At 40.8% G+C, this 13,374-nt stretch overlaps 2 protein-coding genes across 3 annotated transcripts in view; one reads left to right on the top strand and one right to left on the bottom strand.

The window, feature by feature from the left end:
- LOC117902321 (dorsal-related immunity factor Dif) overlaps nucleotides 1-7,619 on the top strand; it is a 34,731-nt gene extending 27,112 nt beyond the window's left edge. The window contains exon 7 of the transcript XR_004649390.1: nucleotides 7,587-7,619. The gene's annotated coding sequence lies outside the window, so the exon portion shown is untranslated. The remainder of the gene's footprint in view (nucleotides 1-7,586) is intronic.
- The window catches only part of LOC117902320 (unconventional myosin ID), a 39,184-nt gene that overhangs the window by 24,772 nt on the left and 1,038 nt on the right, over nucleotides 1-13,374 (bottom strand). For both annotated transcript variants that reach the window (XM_034813609.1, XM_034813608.1), the window contains exons 2-3: nucleotides 2,634-2,936; nucleotides 1,513-1,732 (exon numbers count right to left, since the gene is read on the bottom strand). In XM_034813609.1, the coding sequence (XP_034669500.1) occupies nucleotides 1,513-1,732; nucleotides 2,634-2,936 (523 nt within the window). The remainder of the gene's footprint in view (nucleotides 1-1,512; nucleotides 1,733-2,633; nucleotides 2,937-13,374) is intronic.

The raw sequence follows: 13,374 nt of genomic DNA on the forward strand, positions 1-13,374 counted from the left end.
AGTGACCATATCTATATCCCAAGTATTTAGCACAGCAGACAATTAGTAGTCGTGCTAGACATTATTGCATTTCCGTTTTGCCAATTTACGGTGGGGTTTTGGTATCCAAAGAAATTATGTGCTTAGCTGGGACTTGTAGGATTTAGTTCTTCTCTGTACAAGCAGCTATTGGCCGCACAATATTCGTACTTTTATCTATAAAAAATCACTTCCTTAAAAGCTACTTTTGCACCCGTTCCTAGCTCATATCTCACGTAAAAGTGGGCAAGTCCAGTTCCCAAGTAACTATCTATAAACTTTTGACAAACGCAAACACAATTTATGATCGATGAGCAATAAGTTCCAAATTTCCTACAGTTTTAATTATGAGGAAATACCACTGAAAGTCTGAGACCAGATCTAACTCACACTCAACCAGAATTAACACTTTATGGCGCTGCTAATTGCTAAATGAATCAATTTGCTATTAAATAATTCAGCTGGCTATTGGCAATCAAATAGTTCCATCAATTAACACCTTCCCACAGATTAAATCAAGCCGAACAATGGTTCATTATGCTCACATATCAAAGGTGCGTATCGAATCTATTTTGATTGCTTAGTGGATAAGTCGGGGTGGGGCATGGACAACGTTATCATTTCGATGATATCATCAAAAAGCAAAGCCAAAGACCAGGGACAAGAGTTCACCAATTGAACTAAATGCCCAGCTGTCAGCAAGTGTAATTAAATTAATAGTCTCTGGTCTGGCACTTATTGCTTCTTCATTGGCATAATTAGTTCAGAATTTGTGCTAAAATTTACTTGAAGTTTACATTATTCATGAGTGCGTTAGCCAAGCGGACATTCCAGATATTTTTTCATGGCCATCGCTTATCAATGCGCGAAATTCAACCGAAATAAATATGACAAAATGTTTTGTTCTTTTTTTATATATTTGTGATATCAGTTTCCATTTGAGTTGCACAACTTACTCATCCAAACGGAAATGAGTGTGAAAAAATAGGGTATAGAAATATGTATGTGCCCTCCCCCTCCTCCCCCTCATGGTAGCTGTCTCAAATTGCTTTCGCATTCAAGTTAAATGTCCATAAATGTCTCAACACCACACCCTACCCTACACCACAACTGTCTGCCCAACCGAGGAGAAATAATAAAATACAAAGTTACAGTAGAACCTGACCGCACCAGCACCCCCCGAGCACTCCCCTAGCACCACCTTAGCCGAACAATTGACGCCCCATTGCCCTGCCTATCGTCACCTTTCGGCACGCGTCACGCTGACTCACTTGAGTAAATATTGCCCACCCACATAAAAGCAGTCCCAGCCAAGGTGAATTTACTTGCAAGGTGAAATCTTCACCATGGGAGAGCAGCAGCACCTCTCCAGCTTTCTCAGTCTCTCGGCGCGTGGTGAATAAGTTATTGATGCTCACCACAGCGGACAGCGTCACCTTGCACGTAAATTCAGCTTGCTCCCACTTATTTTTAGGGGTGGGTACCACCACTCACCTGATAGAAACTGTGAAAGTTCCGTTCGCCCGGCTGTTGCTGCACCACACGCGACTTCTCCAGCAAATAGTTGGTGATGATGCCACCCACTGGATCCGCCTTGTAATCAAACTCGATGTCCATATACTTACCAAAACGACTCGAATTGTCGTTGCGATTCGTCTTGGCATTGCCAAAGGTCTCCAATATCGAATTGCTCTGTATGAGCACGTTCTTCACTCTGCAAAGGATTACAAAATGGAAGCATTAAAAATGGAAACATTAAGAAATTTATTCATTAAAAATGCAATTAAATCGCAGCAGAAATTGCCGCTTAAATGGGTCTTTCTACCCATTTCGTTGTAATTTAGTAAATGCTTCCCCCAAACCCTAATAAAAGTCAGTTTAAATTCCACTTGTGCACCACTAAAAATTGGCAATTTCCTACGGTTATTATGTTGGGCTTGGCCTGAGGGTCTTTTGTGTAGTTTATGGAGCACCTTAAACTACACCCAAAAGTGATAAAAGTCGCTTAGACAAAGTGGTTGGGCGGCACTGCAGCGTTGGCAATTAGTGGGGGCAATTAATTCGGTAACTTAAGCTTTAGTTGGTCAATGATGTCATCCAAAGGGTACCCATCACGCGATGACTGTCTTCGGCGATGTGTGTGAGAGATTAATCTTTATCTGGGGAATGTTGTCGTCGCTGCCAATACCCTGCGAGGCTTTGGCTTAATTAGAAATTTTGCTGGCCTTCATGCACTCACCATACCAATGAAAATTCCAACTGCAATTTGCATGCAAAAACAATGGCAAGATAGTTTTTCTTTTGGTTGGAGCTTGGGTTTGAGTTCCCACTCTCTAGTTCGCAGTATTGTGAGCGCTCCTAAAGCATTCTCTCAGCCAGGCTGAGACACTGAGAGTTGGTAAATTGACAGACTAATTTATGGCGTACACTCAGTGGAAGCTACTTGGGAATTAATGAACTAGTTCTGTAGTCAAAGAAGATAAAATAAGTCTTTTAAGGAAGCTCTTTTCTATGAACTTTAAATAATCTTTCCCAGATTTTTATCTTGTATCTTCTGCCAAAAACTACTCTTAATTTTCCCTAATATTCCCTTCCCTTCACCTTCCTTCACTCACCTTTCAATTTCATTCTGTCCCTGTGTATTGGTCACCGCTGCAATGTACTTCATGATAATCTTCGAGGCCTCCGTCTTGCCCGCACCCGACTCGCCGGAGATCAGTATGCAGGTGTCCTGATGGCGCTGCTTGAGCACCCTGTAGGCACAATCCGCAATGGCAAATACGTGTGGGGCATTCTCGAAGAGTTCGCGACCCTTGTACTTGCGTATGGTCTCCGGGCCGTAGATGTTCATCTGTCTGTAGGGATTCATCGAGACGCACACCTCGCCGATGTATGTGTAGATGGAACCAACTTGGAAACTGCAAAGAGAAATGAGAATGGACGGGTTGCTCATTAGTTTGTGTTTGGAAATGCATTTAAATTAGGAAATATATTTGTGGGGGAGGAGGACTAGCTAGAATAAATGCTCCCATAGCTCCCCGTGGTTTGGCGCCTGTGGATTCCTATTCGAATATGTTTGAATATGCGTAGATCTGGGTTTATGTGCCACCACCTCTCGTCAATACTCTCTCTCCTGGGGTGCGCCGTATAATCAAATTGATTGCCGTCGATGATGTTGATGTTGATGTTGATGTGGCTCAAATTTGGATCATTTTTTCTCGCTTTTTTGATTGACTGAAATGGGCGCGGAGGTGTGTGTGGGCATTTTATTTTGTATGCAGTTTGTAAGGCGCCAAAAGATTGAGTCTACACTCTTGTTTTGTTGATTAAATGATGAACTGAATGCGCGGTAAGTGGGTCAATTTTGGATGGGATGGGATTGGGGTGTGAGCATGGAGTGGCTGATATATCCAGGGCACTTTTCGATCCGTCGAAATGTGAGGAATGCACTAGATCTTTTCTGTTTTTAGAATAGCCGCATGAATTTTGTATATATTGTCATGGAAAATCTATGTGCAAACGGGGAATATAATTCTAAATTTTGGTAGGAGTAAATTCAAATAATTTCTTCGGGTTTTTAGAGCCAAATATAATGAATAGTAATTAGTCTGTTAAAGTTATTTCCGGCATTATTTATGTACATACATATACATATCTTCATAGCAAAATAATTGTGGTAAGCCAAGAGAAATTGTAACGATATTTTAAAGTTAATTTTGGACTCAAGCAAACCATAAATAAATCCACGCAAAATTTAACATTTTCCAATAAACATTAGGTAAATTCCATTAGCACTAAGCCAAACAATTGAACTAAGATAGTGGCCTCATACAGTTACGTAGTAACTAATACAAAATAGCTATAATCTTACAACATAGTTCCTAGCTATCAGAAAGAACTACATTCAGATAATGTGAAACAAAACCAACGAAATGGCCAGGCATTAGTTCCATTGAACAAAGTAAAAGTCCAGAACTCAAACCTATAGATCAATAGCGCTTATAATCTTATCAAAAACTTAGAATTGTGCCACAGATAGTAAACTTTCCAAAGAACTAAAGCCTTAACTTTAAAGCAGAACGTTCAAAGCAAATATTTCCATTGAACTTCAAGAGTTTCGAACTGATAAAACACTATCAAAAGTGGGAATTTACATTTTGTTTAAATGTAATTAATTATTCAATCATTATTCATTACTGTTGCCTCAGTAAACAAATTACCATGAAGGAAACCCCCTAGTTGCAAGTTAAATGCAAATTGTGTGCCAAAATTACACACAAAACAAAGTGCTCAAGTGTCTTGGCTAATACTGGCCCAAAAGTAATGGTTTATTTCTCTATTAAATTACACCAGAAGAGCGCCACATAACAGACAACCCAACCCAAGACTTGGAGTGTGTGCAACAAGTGTAAGTATTACAAAACCACAAAGACAGACCTGCGCCCGCCCAGAGCCCAGAGCAAAAAGTGTTTCCCCAAGCCAAAAAAAGAAACAAAGCAACGAAGAGAAATTGTTAAAACAAAACCAAGCCAAACAGTTTTGTTTAGCCCGAAAAGAAAAGTGGAAAAAGTAGACAAATTGTTGTTGTTGTTGTTTTCGTATTTTGTATTTATGTTTTGAATGTTTGGCCTGCTGGTCGCTCGGGTCTGCTGGGCTGCTGGTCGGGTGTCTGTTCGGTTGCCCAGAAGTCGGGCCGGCAGCACACATGTTTTTACTTAAGTTTTCAGTGTTTATTTATAGGCAGTGTGCTTGCTGGCTTTTCAGCTTTCTGTTTCGTTTTCTACACATATCTGTGTGTGTGTCTGTCTCTGTGTCTCTGCTGATCTTTTCTGTTACTGTTTGCCGCGCCGCGCGCCTCCTCCACATTTGGGTCAGAAATGTGACAGGCGACAAGCGGCAAAATGCCCTCAGATGGCGATAATATTAGCGCTGAACTAGTGAACTCCGAGGAAGCGTTTAGTACGGCTTGTTAACTTTTAAGAACACCAAGGGGGTCACACACTCATACGAGTGTGTCTCAGGTCTTAGCAGCGAAAAGGGCAAGCAGCAAGCCTCTTAGTCTTAGTCTCCATTCGTTTGTGATTTCTATGATTTCCCCCAGTATCTCTTGGTGCGAGGTATGTTCTAACACCTTGTCAGGTGTGGGGTGGAGTCCGAGGTGTGGGTGTGGATGTGTTCCACCGCCCACGTGGCTCATGATTGACGTGCCGTCAAAAATTTGTAGGTGGCCGCCTGCCTGCATGACTTTCCACTGGCCTTCTGCTGCGTAGGCGGGGGTGTCCAATGAGGCTATAGAAATTATCTTTTGGGAGTAATTATTATGGGTACTTGTATGAGCTGGACTCTATAGAATTTGGCAGAGATTTTGCATGAGATCATTGCACAGGTGGTTGAACGCTGAAGGAGGTTACGGAATTACTTGTGGGAAATTAAATTTCCACAAAATGTACTTCCATTTACAGCTGCTCAATATTTAGAACTAAAACCAGATTATCTTTTTAGGGTGTAAAAGTTTGACTCATAGTTTCCCGTCTCTGCCATAATTTCCCCCTAAATCGTTGGAGTCATAGCCGAATGCCTTCCTTTAATCCGCTTTGCTCTCTCATGGCACTTGCTCTTCAGAAATACGAGTACTCATACACATAATTTATTGTGTTTATCCAAGTGCTGGCACATGCTTTTTGGTTCTTTCTTCTGTTTTGGGCTTTCCCCTCCTATTCAGCTTGAAGCTGAAATTCTCGCACATTCCCTTCTCACATTTTCATTCTTTTGCAAGCACTTCATAAAGTTGACAACTCCATCCAGCTGACTGGGGGTTATTCATTATAGTTAATGTTCGCTGGGGCTTTCAATGCCCCCTCAGTTGTCGCAGTTTTTCATTCTTGGCAAATATTACTGGTGCTTGCATGGCCAACAAATGACGTAATTCAGATAAAGGAAAACAACAAAATCAACAGAATTTCCAGCACAGAATGTAGCACCATTCAGCAACAATTTTGTTATGTCTTTATTCCGATATGTCTTTATTTTTGTGTGTCTGTTCACACCCTGTTTTCACACTATTATTATCCATTATTCTATAAGCAATTTCTGAGTCATCTTTCCTGATGTTGCGAGACCTTCAATATTGCCTGAATTATTTGCATTTATCAATGAACAAATTGCTTGGCTTGGTTTCAAATACTAACACGTTTAAGGCTGAGCTGTGACTCATCTCGCCGTCTGCTGGCACTCTCAAATGCAATTTGCATGTTGTCATTAAACATTTACAACGCATTTTATATCTACTACTCCTCTGAGTTCATGAATCATAGAGTTTTCCTTGCAAAGAAACCTTAACTACGAGGGGCAGAAGAAGGCCGGATAGAAAATCAATAAGTTAACATTGCACTTTTCGTTCGTGAAGTTTTTCTGCTGCTTTTTGGGCTGACGTCATTGATTTGGTCAACAAACTTGGCTTTTAGTGGGTCAATGTTTTTATTTCGCTTTTATGGGTGGGTTGTCTTCTGCTGTCTAATTGAATTTGAGCGATTTATTGAACGTTTTGATAGCAGAATGAAATACAAGAGGAAACAGATTGAATGGGAATGCTCGGGTGTGTGGGAATTTGATAGGAAGGTGATAAATATGGAATAATGGGGGTAGCACTTATTTAATTACATTTTAGCTGGAATAAATTAGCAGTTAATATTATAATAATTACTAGGGAAATGCAGCAACCTTATATTTACTATGGGAAATGCAGTCATGACTAACTAGACCTTAGACCTCACATGAAGTGTAGAATGCAGTCATTATTCTAAGGGTATTAGTGGAATATAAAGCATTACAAAAATTGTGTTCTAAGCTTATAGAAAATAGCAATTGCCTAAGGTTCTTATACCCTTAAGAAAATATCGAAAAAGAAAGTCCATCCGTGCGTGCAGAGAGGTCAAAACCCCTCGCTAATTTCTTGATCTGCTGCCAATAATCGCATTTATGGGAAACAGCAGATCGGCCTCTGCCCAAGAAAGCTGTTCCATCTCAGCCTTCTAGCCATCGTTCCCGTGCCGCTCCCGTTCCGTTCCCGCTTCGTTCCCGACTGACCGCATCCTACAGACACAAGACGAAAGACGGAAGATGGAAGAGGAAAGACAGCACATCTGCGTAGCCTCAGGCAGAACAAAGGCGGCAATAGAATTTTCAACAGAGCATTTTTCCACAAGACTTTCCATTTTCATATGCGCATACTCGTACATCATTTTGTACCTCTGCGTTTTCTTCTATTTTCCCTCAATTTGCGCAATGCACAATTGCATCTTGCGATGCTTTCAAATTAACTTCAATTTACACCCAAAAGGCAAAAGGCAGACGCAAATCAATTAGCAGGAGCGCAGAGCGGAGTGGGGCAGGGAGCTGGAGCTGGAGCTGGAGCAGACAAGGCGCTAGAACTTGATAAAGAATTGTGTAAACGAAATGCAGATGCAGCCGAAGATGCCACAAAATGAACCAAGTAAAAGTTATTGCAATGCGAATGACAAACATTGCCTGAGCGCTGGATAAACAAACAGAGCGAAAGAGAGTGAGAGAGAGAGAGAGAGAGTGAGAGAGTGAGGAGCGAAGCAGCAACAGTGGCGTCGTCTAGACGGGTTCTCAGCGTCTGCCAGAGCATCAATAGACTTTGCTTTAGTTGGTTTAAGTTTTTCCCCCCCGGTTTATGATGTTTTTCTTGCACAGAATTTGCACATAAACATAGGAATGAAAACAGAGTAGAAACAGAAGCGAAGATCCCAGAGATCCCAGAGATATTCTATGTGGCAATCAAATCGAAGCGTTGCCGCCTTGCTGAAGTTACCGTTATGTAAATGATTTGATTTCCGTTTCGGTATCAGAGTGGTGCTTATCACACGAGCAATTGACTCATTTGATAGCAGCTTATCAGCAGACAGGGAGCTAGCTAAGCGGTGCAGTGAGGTGTGAGGGAGAGGAGCAAATCGAGCAATGTTTACCTCCAGTCAGAGATGAAAGACTCCCTTTGAACTGCATTCAGCTTGCACTGAAAGACAATGATGAAGTTGCCCTCACTGCACAAATAAACAGAACGATTGCTGATTGCAATCGGAAATCGAGAAAGCATTCTTGAAGTATTGAACAGCTTTTAGCTCCAAGCAAAACTATAGAAAAACACTTGTACAAATAAGCATTGTGCCAATTGTTTACGTTCCACGAAATGGAGTCTCTAATAAATTCCCATCGAAAGTGAAGCAAAATAAACAGACTTTGATATCAAATGGAGGAAATATTTAGTGGGGGAAACATAATCCCCTGGAAGGTCTTCAAGTTACCAGCAATTGCATAACCATAAAAGTCTGTCGCTTATCACCTTGGCGATAAGTATTACCCATGTCCAATCCCCCCGTACGTGGGCCGTCAATAATAGCCAAAAACCCCGGGCCAAGGCTATCGAAGTACTAAGTATAGGTAACAATTTCTGCGTCTACTTCTGGCACTTGGAGCCGCAGAATGCAGCAATCTTATCGGGCTAACAAATAAATAAATAAGGAATGCCACGTATCGGGACGGGGTGGAGCTGCCACACCAAAAGGTGTACCCATATGTGCGAGTATTATAAAAACAAATTGGGATTTTTTATATACTCCTATCAATTCTGGACTGAGCGATAAGATTTGCCGGAGAACCCTCAAGAGTTTGCCTTTGGAGCATTCCCATTCGAGTAAAGAGTGACAGCAACTTTTGAGAGTCATAAAAGACTCATAAATTAGTGTTTTATTTTTATGTTCTCGGAGTTTTGTTTGCCCACCAAAATCCCTCTTCACTTAACACTCAAACAACACAACAAAGTTTTGTTTTCAGTGCATTTTGATTGTCGCCTGTGGAATACTAAAATCGAAGCCTTGACAAAGCCTAAAAATTAAGTAAAAACAAAATAAATTAAATGGAAAACGAAAAGCATTCAAATTGAAATTGAAATGCAGTTTGCTGTTTGCATTGAGCGCCAGTCGGGTACGTCACATTTGTGATTCATTCGATGGCCTGAATCTATAGCTCTAGCTGTATCTGTAGATTGTTTCTCTTTCCACACTTGATAAGACAAAAGGCAATCTGTGAAGTGTGTAAATAGTGGAGTGCAAAAGCACTTGAAGTTCACAAGAACTGAGGGAAGAGTAGAGTTGATTTGTGGCGTGAAATAAACATATTTCAAGAGTGTTTTGTGGAGTTAAAATATAAAAACATTGTGGTAAATGTTATGCCATAAATTTACAAGCCAAAAGTTCAACAAAGTAACCCCTTCTGAAGTCATTATCATCTTAAAGTTTAAAGATCAAGATACCCCCTTTATTGCTGCTTCCTAAAAGATCTTTCTGTACATTTTTCTGCCCACATAATTATACCCGGTACTCGAAGAGTAAATAGGGTATATTGTATTTGTGCACATAACGGTTGTATGTAACGCACAGAAGGAAACGTTTCCGACCCCATAAAGTATATATATTCTTGATCAGCATCAATAGCCGAGTCGATTGAGCCATGTCTGTCTGTCCGTCTGTCCGTCTGTCCGTCTGTCCGTCCGTCCGTCTTGTTTGTCGGCTAGTTCTCAGAGACTATAAGAGCTAGAGCCACCAAATTTTGGCACCAGACTGCTGTATGCTCACACTGAAACCAGTGTATTTCAAAAATGAGCCCCGCCCCCTTCCGCCCCCGCAAAAGGGCAAAAACCTCCCAAATCTACAATTTTGAAGATAACAGAAAACTAAAAACGCCATTCCGTAGGGAATGACCTTATCTATCAGATCACCAAATTGGAATCCGATTGGATCATTATTATAGCCACAATGAAGAAATTAATTTGCAGTAGCCAAACCCACCCCGTCCCGCAGCATTCACACTCTGCTTCGCGCTGTTTATGGCCTGGCCCCTGACACGTCACTGCCTCTGCCTCTGCCGCTGCCTCTGCCGCTTCCTCTGCCGCTGACTCTGCAGTGTGTGTCTATAGGGGAGGGTGGCGAGCTAAAGGAGCGTGTTGGCGTGAGTAGTGTTGTTGATGTAGATGACAGATGAAGAAAAAATGTAAAATTGGACAAATAACCGCTAAAGTGCAGATGTAGTACTGAGTGCCGGGTATAAAAGTTGTGACGCGTAAGAAGCGTCTCACACGTCCCTTCTCGTTTTATTTATGGATCATCATCATTAAAAGTGTACAAGATCAAGCTGTACTGATCACCTCGTAAAGAACATTTTCCACGTTGTCATGCAAATCATTTCATAAAACCCCCAAAATAATATTCGAAAAATTCATAGCCGTAATAAATGCGTTTTTTTTTTCTTTTCCAGGAATGAAAAGTTCAACCGGCAGTTCATGGGAAACGCATGAGTGAGCACAAACCGTAAACAGAAGCCCCGAAAAATGATGATCTACAATCGAATATAGGCCAAATAAATGCGTAAACAAAAGATCGAACAATGGAAACTAAACTTATCAGGCAACGAAAGATCGAAATGAGCTATGCACTCGAGTGCAGATGGGTCAAAGGGCAATCCATCAGTGATTTTATGGGGCCCTCCCCTGAGGACACTTGACTTAATGGGAGTCATAAAAAAGAAAACTTCTTCATGAACTTGGACCAGATCAAACAAATTCATTTGCTTCGGAAAAAGAGGAAACTCTTTTTTAAGGTTTTTCTGGTAGCACAAACAAGTTTTCTTCATCCAAGCACATTTTTTGTTTCTCTTTTTTCTCTTATTGTTTTTTTGTGGGTGAGTCTTGGCCAAACTGACGCCATCAACCGGTTTGTATTTTTGGCTACGCCATGGCATTTCTGTTCCTGCCTTTTATTCGGTGTGGTGCTCGGCATTAGTGTTTGTTATTGTTGACTCGAGAGCCGCGACTCGAGTATCTGCAAGATACACAGAGAGTGACTCAGAGCAACAGCGAGAGCCTTTTATTAAAGTATATTTTTTGTTCTGAAAATAAAATATGCTGCCCTTTCTGGCATATCTTTTGGGGTGCCAAAATAAAAGCAAAGAAGATACTCGCCGTGGCAAGTTTCAGTTCCCCCCAATACATGATGTCATTGCCAACAAACTACAGCAAGTCCGAGAAAAATGCATGAAGAAAAGACATTTACAAACGTCGAAGTTTCTACACTCTACTTTGAAAAGGGAACAACTTTTTCGTGGGCCAATGGCTGTGTACAAATATTTAGCAATTCAAACAAAATTAAATTTGGATTAACATAAATTAAAGTGCAAATATTCCTACACATTTCCCTCTATCTATACCCAAACCATACCCAAAAACCCATAGCCCCTGCTCTGCTCTCTCGAAAGCGTATCTGTTGAATCTTCCTACAAATGTAAACCAAATGAAATGCAGTTATTTCGCATTTGGCCAACGGAATGAAAGTGAGTTTTGCCTTAATGAATTTCATTTATTTTCTTCACGTTTTCGCCACTTCTCCCCCTATTACGTGTTTCGCTTTTCCTTTTAGGTTTTTGGCTCGTTTTTGACCCTCAATTTGTTGCGGGGTTTTCCTCGTGCCACATCTATGTATTTCTTTTTTTTTCCGGGTTTTCCCGCTAAATATTTATTAATGTGCAAGCAACAAATTGATTTGTGTTGTGTTATGTATTTCTTATGATTATAATACCGTGTTAAGGCAGCACAGAAAATCGTGGAGTAACATCACTCGACGATTATGCAATTAATCCAATTTCTGTTGTTGCTTTTGCGATGCTTTGATAAGCGGATTTTATGAAGCACATAATTGGGTTAACATCTTTCGAGAGTAATCTACTGTTAATTATAGTTTTCTTTTCAGTTGCGCAATCGAGTTGGAGACCAGTTCCAGCCAGCCATTCATCCATCATTCGTGAATGATCTTAGTGATTCAATATCAATCTGATCATCGTTTCATTCACTGCTGCCACAGCTGCCTAACCACTTAATTTCCTTTTTCGATTCCCATCTGACAGCGCCTCCACTCAAGGCAAAGGCATTTGGTTTTTGGCTTATCAAACGGCAGCGGGATACGTAATTGTGATATATCGTCTGAGTGAGTGTGCTCAGTAATTAAATATATCTGTGCCTATTCCTGGTATACACTTGAATGAATCACTGCCCAAATAATGAGGAATTTCGGATTTGAAGCTTAGCATTCGTAATGAAGTGATGAAGCCACTCATTATCATATGAGTAAAAAAAGTCAAAGCAGAACTTCTACAATTTTGTAGACCCATTGCTAATCGGAAAGATAAATATGTGGACTCGACAATATAGCGAGAACTTACATGATAGTGATCGTTTTTACATGAAACTTAGCGAGGCATGCAATGCAACGACCCGTGGCAGCTTGGATAGAGACAGAGAGAGAGAGACACACCACACACAGACGGACAGTTTTCAAAGGAAGCACATGCAACAAGTTGTTGACACACGCCGCATGAAATGACATACTACACTGCCGTGTTGCTGTGGTGCTGTGTGTGGGGGCACCTCGTGGGCTGTGTGGTGCGCAGGTAAAGGAACTCCACGTATAATGGACCCTCCACTGCCTCTGACAGTAACTATTAAAACATGCTAACTGGAACCAACCACAATGCTGGCCACACAAATATTGACACGCGGACATGGTGGGCCACAGGTGGCAGATTGTTGGGCTAGGGATTGCTGGGGTAGCAGAGAAATAAATAGATAAAAACGATAGATTGCCAGACAACTCAAAATAACTTTGGCTTAACTGAAATCCATAATACTGATATAATTCTTTACCCTAAAATGTGTTCATTATTCAAGTTAAATTCTAATAAAAGAGGTGTGTTCTGTCTCTTTTAAACTATAACCAGATTTTGGCTTTAGTTTTCGACATAAAATCTTTAAAGATGTTCACGAAATGCGACGTCAATCATTGTTGCCAACTTGACAGCGTGATCCGGAATGCTTTTCAATAGGAAAGCAACAAAAATAGCACAAAAATGCCAAAAACTGTCAAATCTGTTGCTTAATTTGAATAAAATTTAAATACAATAAAACTGCTTTAAGGAAGTTTTTTCTATAAATTGGATTCATGTGTGTTTTCGCACTTTTTCACACATTAGCGCTCTGGGCTAAGTCTTCTTAGTTGTTTCCCACTTCCATTACCCTCTTAAATTAAATAAATGGCCAGCTAATGAATGTTTAAAAACCGAAAGTCATGCCGTCAACACTCACTAACTCACTCACTGACAAAAAAAACTAAAAGTAAAGTTAAACACTTTAAATGAGCATGCAAATGGGTCCATTGAGCGCGCTCTGAAGTAGAACCAAGCCGGCACATGGCAGGCGGAGCAACAAGCCAGACAGACAGAGGCGTCAGAACG

Source organism: Drosophila subobscura, chromosome U (assembly GCF_008121235.1).
Source record: "Drosophila subobscura isolate 14011-0131.10 chromosome U, UCBerk_Dsub_1.0, whole genome shotgun sequence".
NCBI lineage: Eukaryota > Metazoa > Arthropoda > Insecta > Diptera > Drosophilidae > Drosophila > Drosophila subobscura.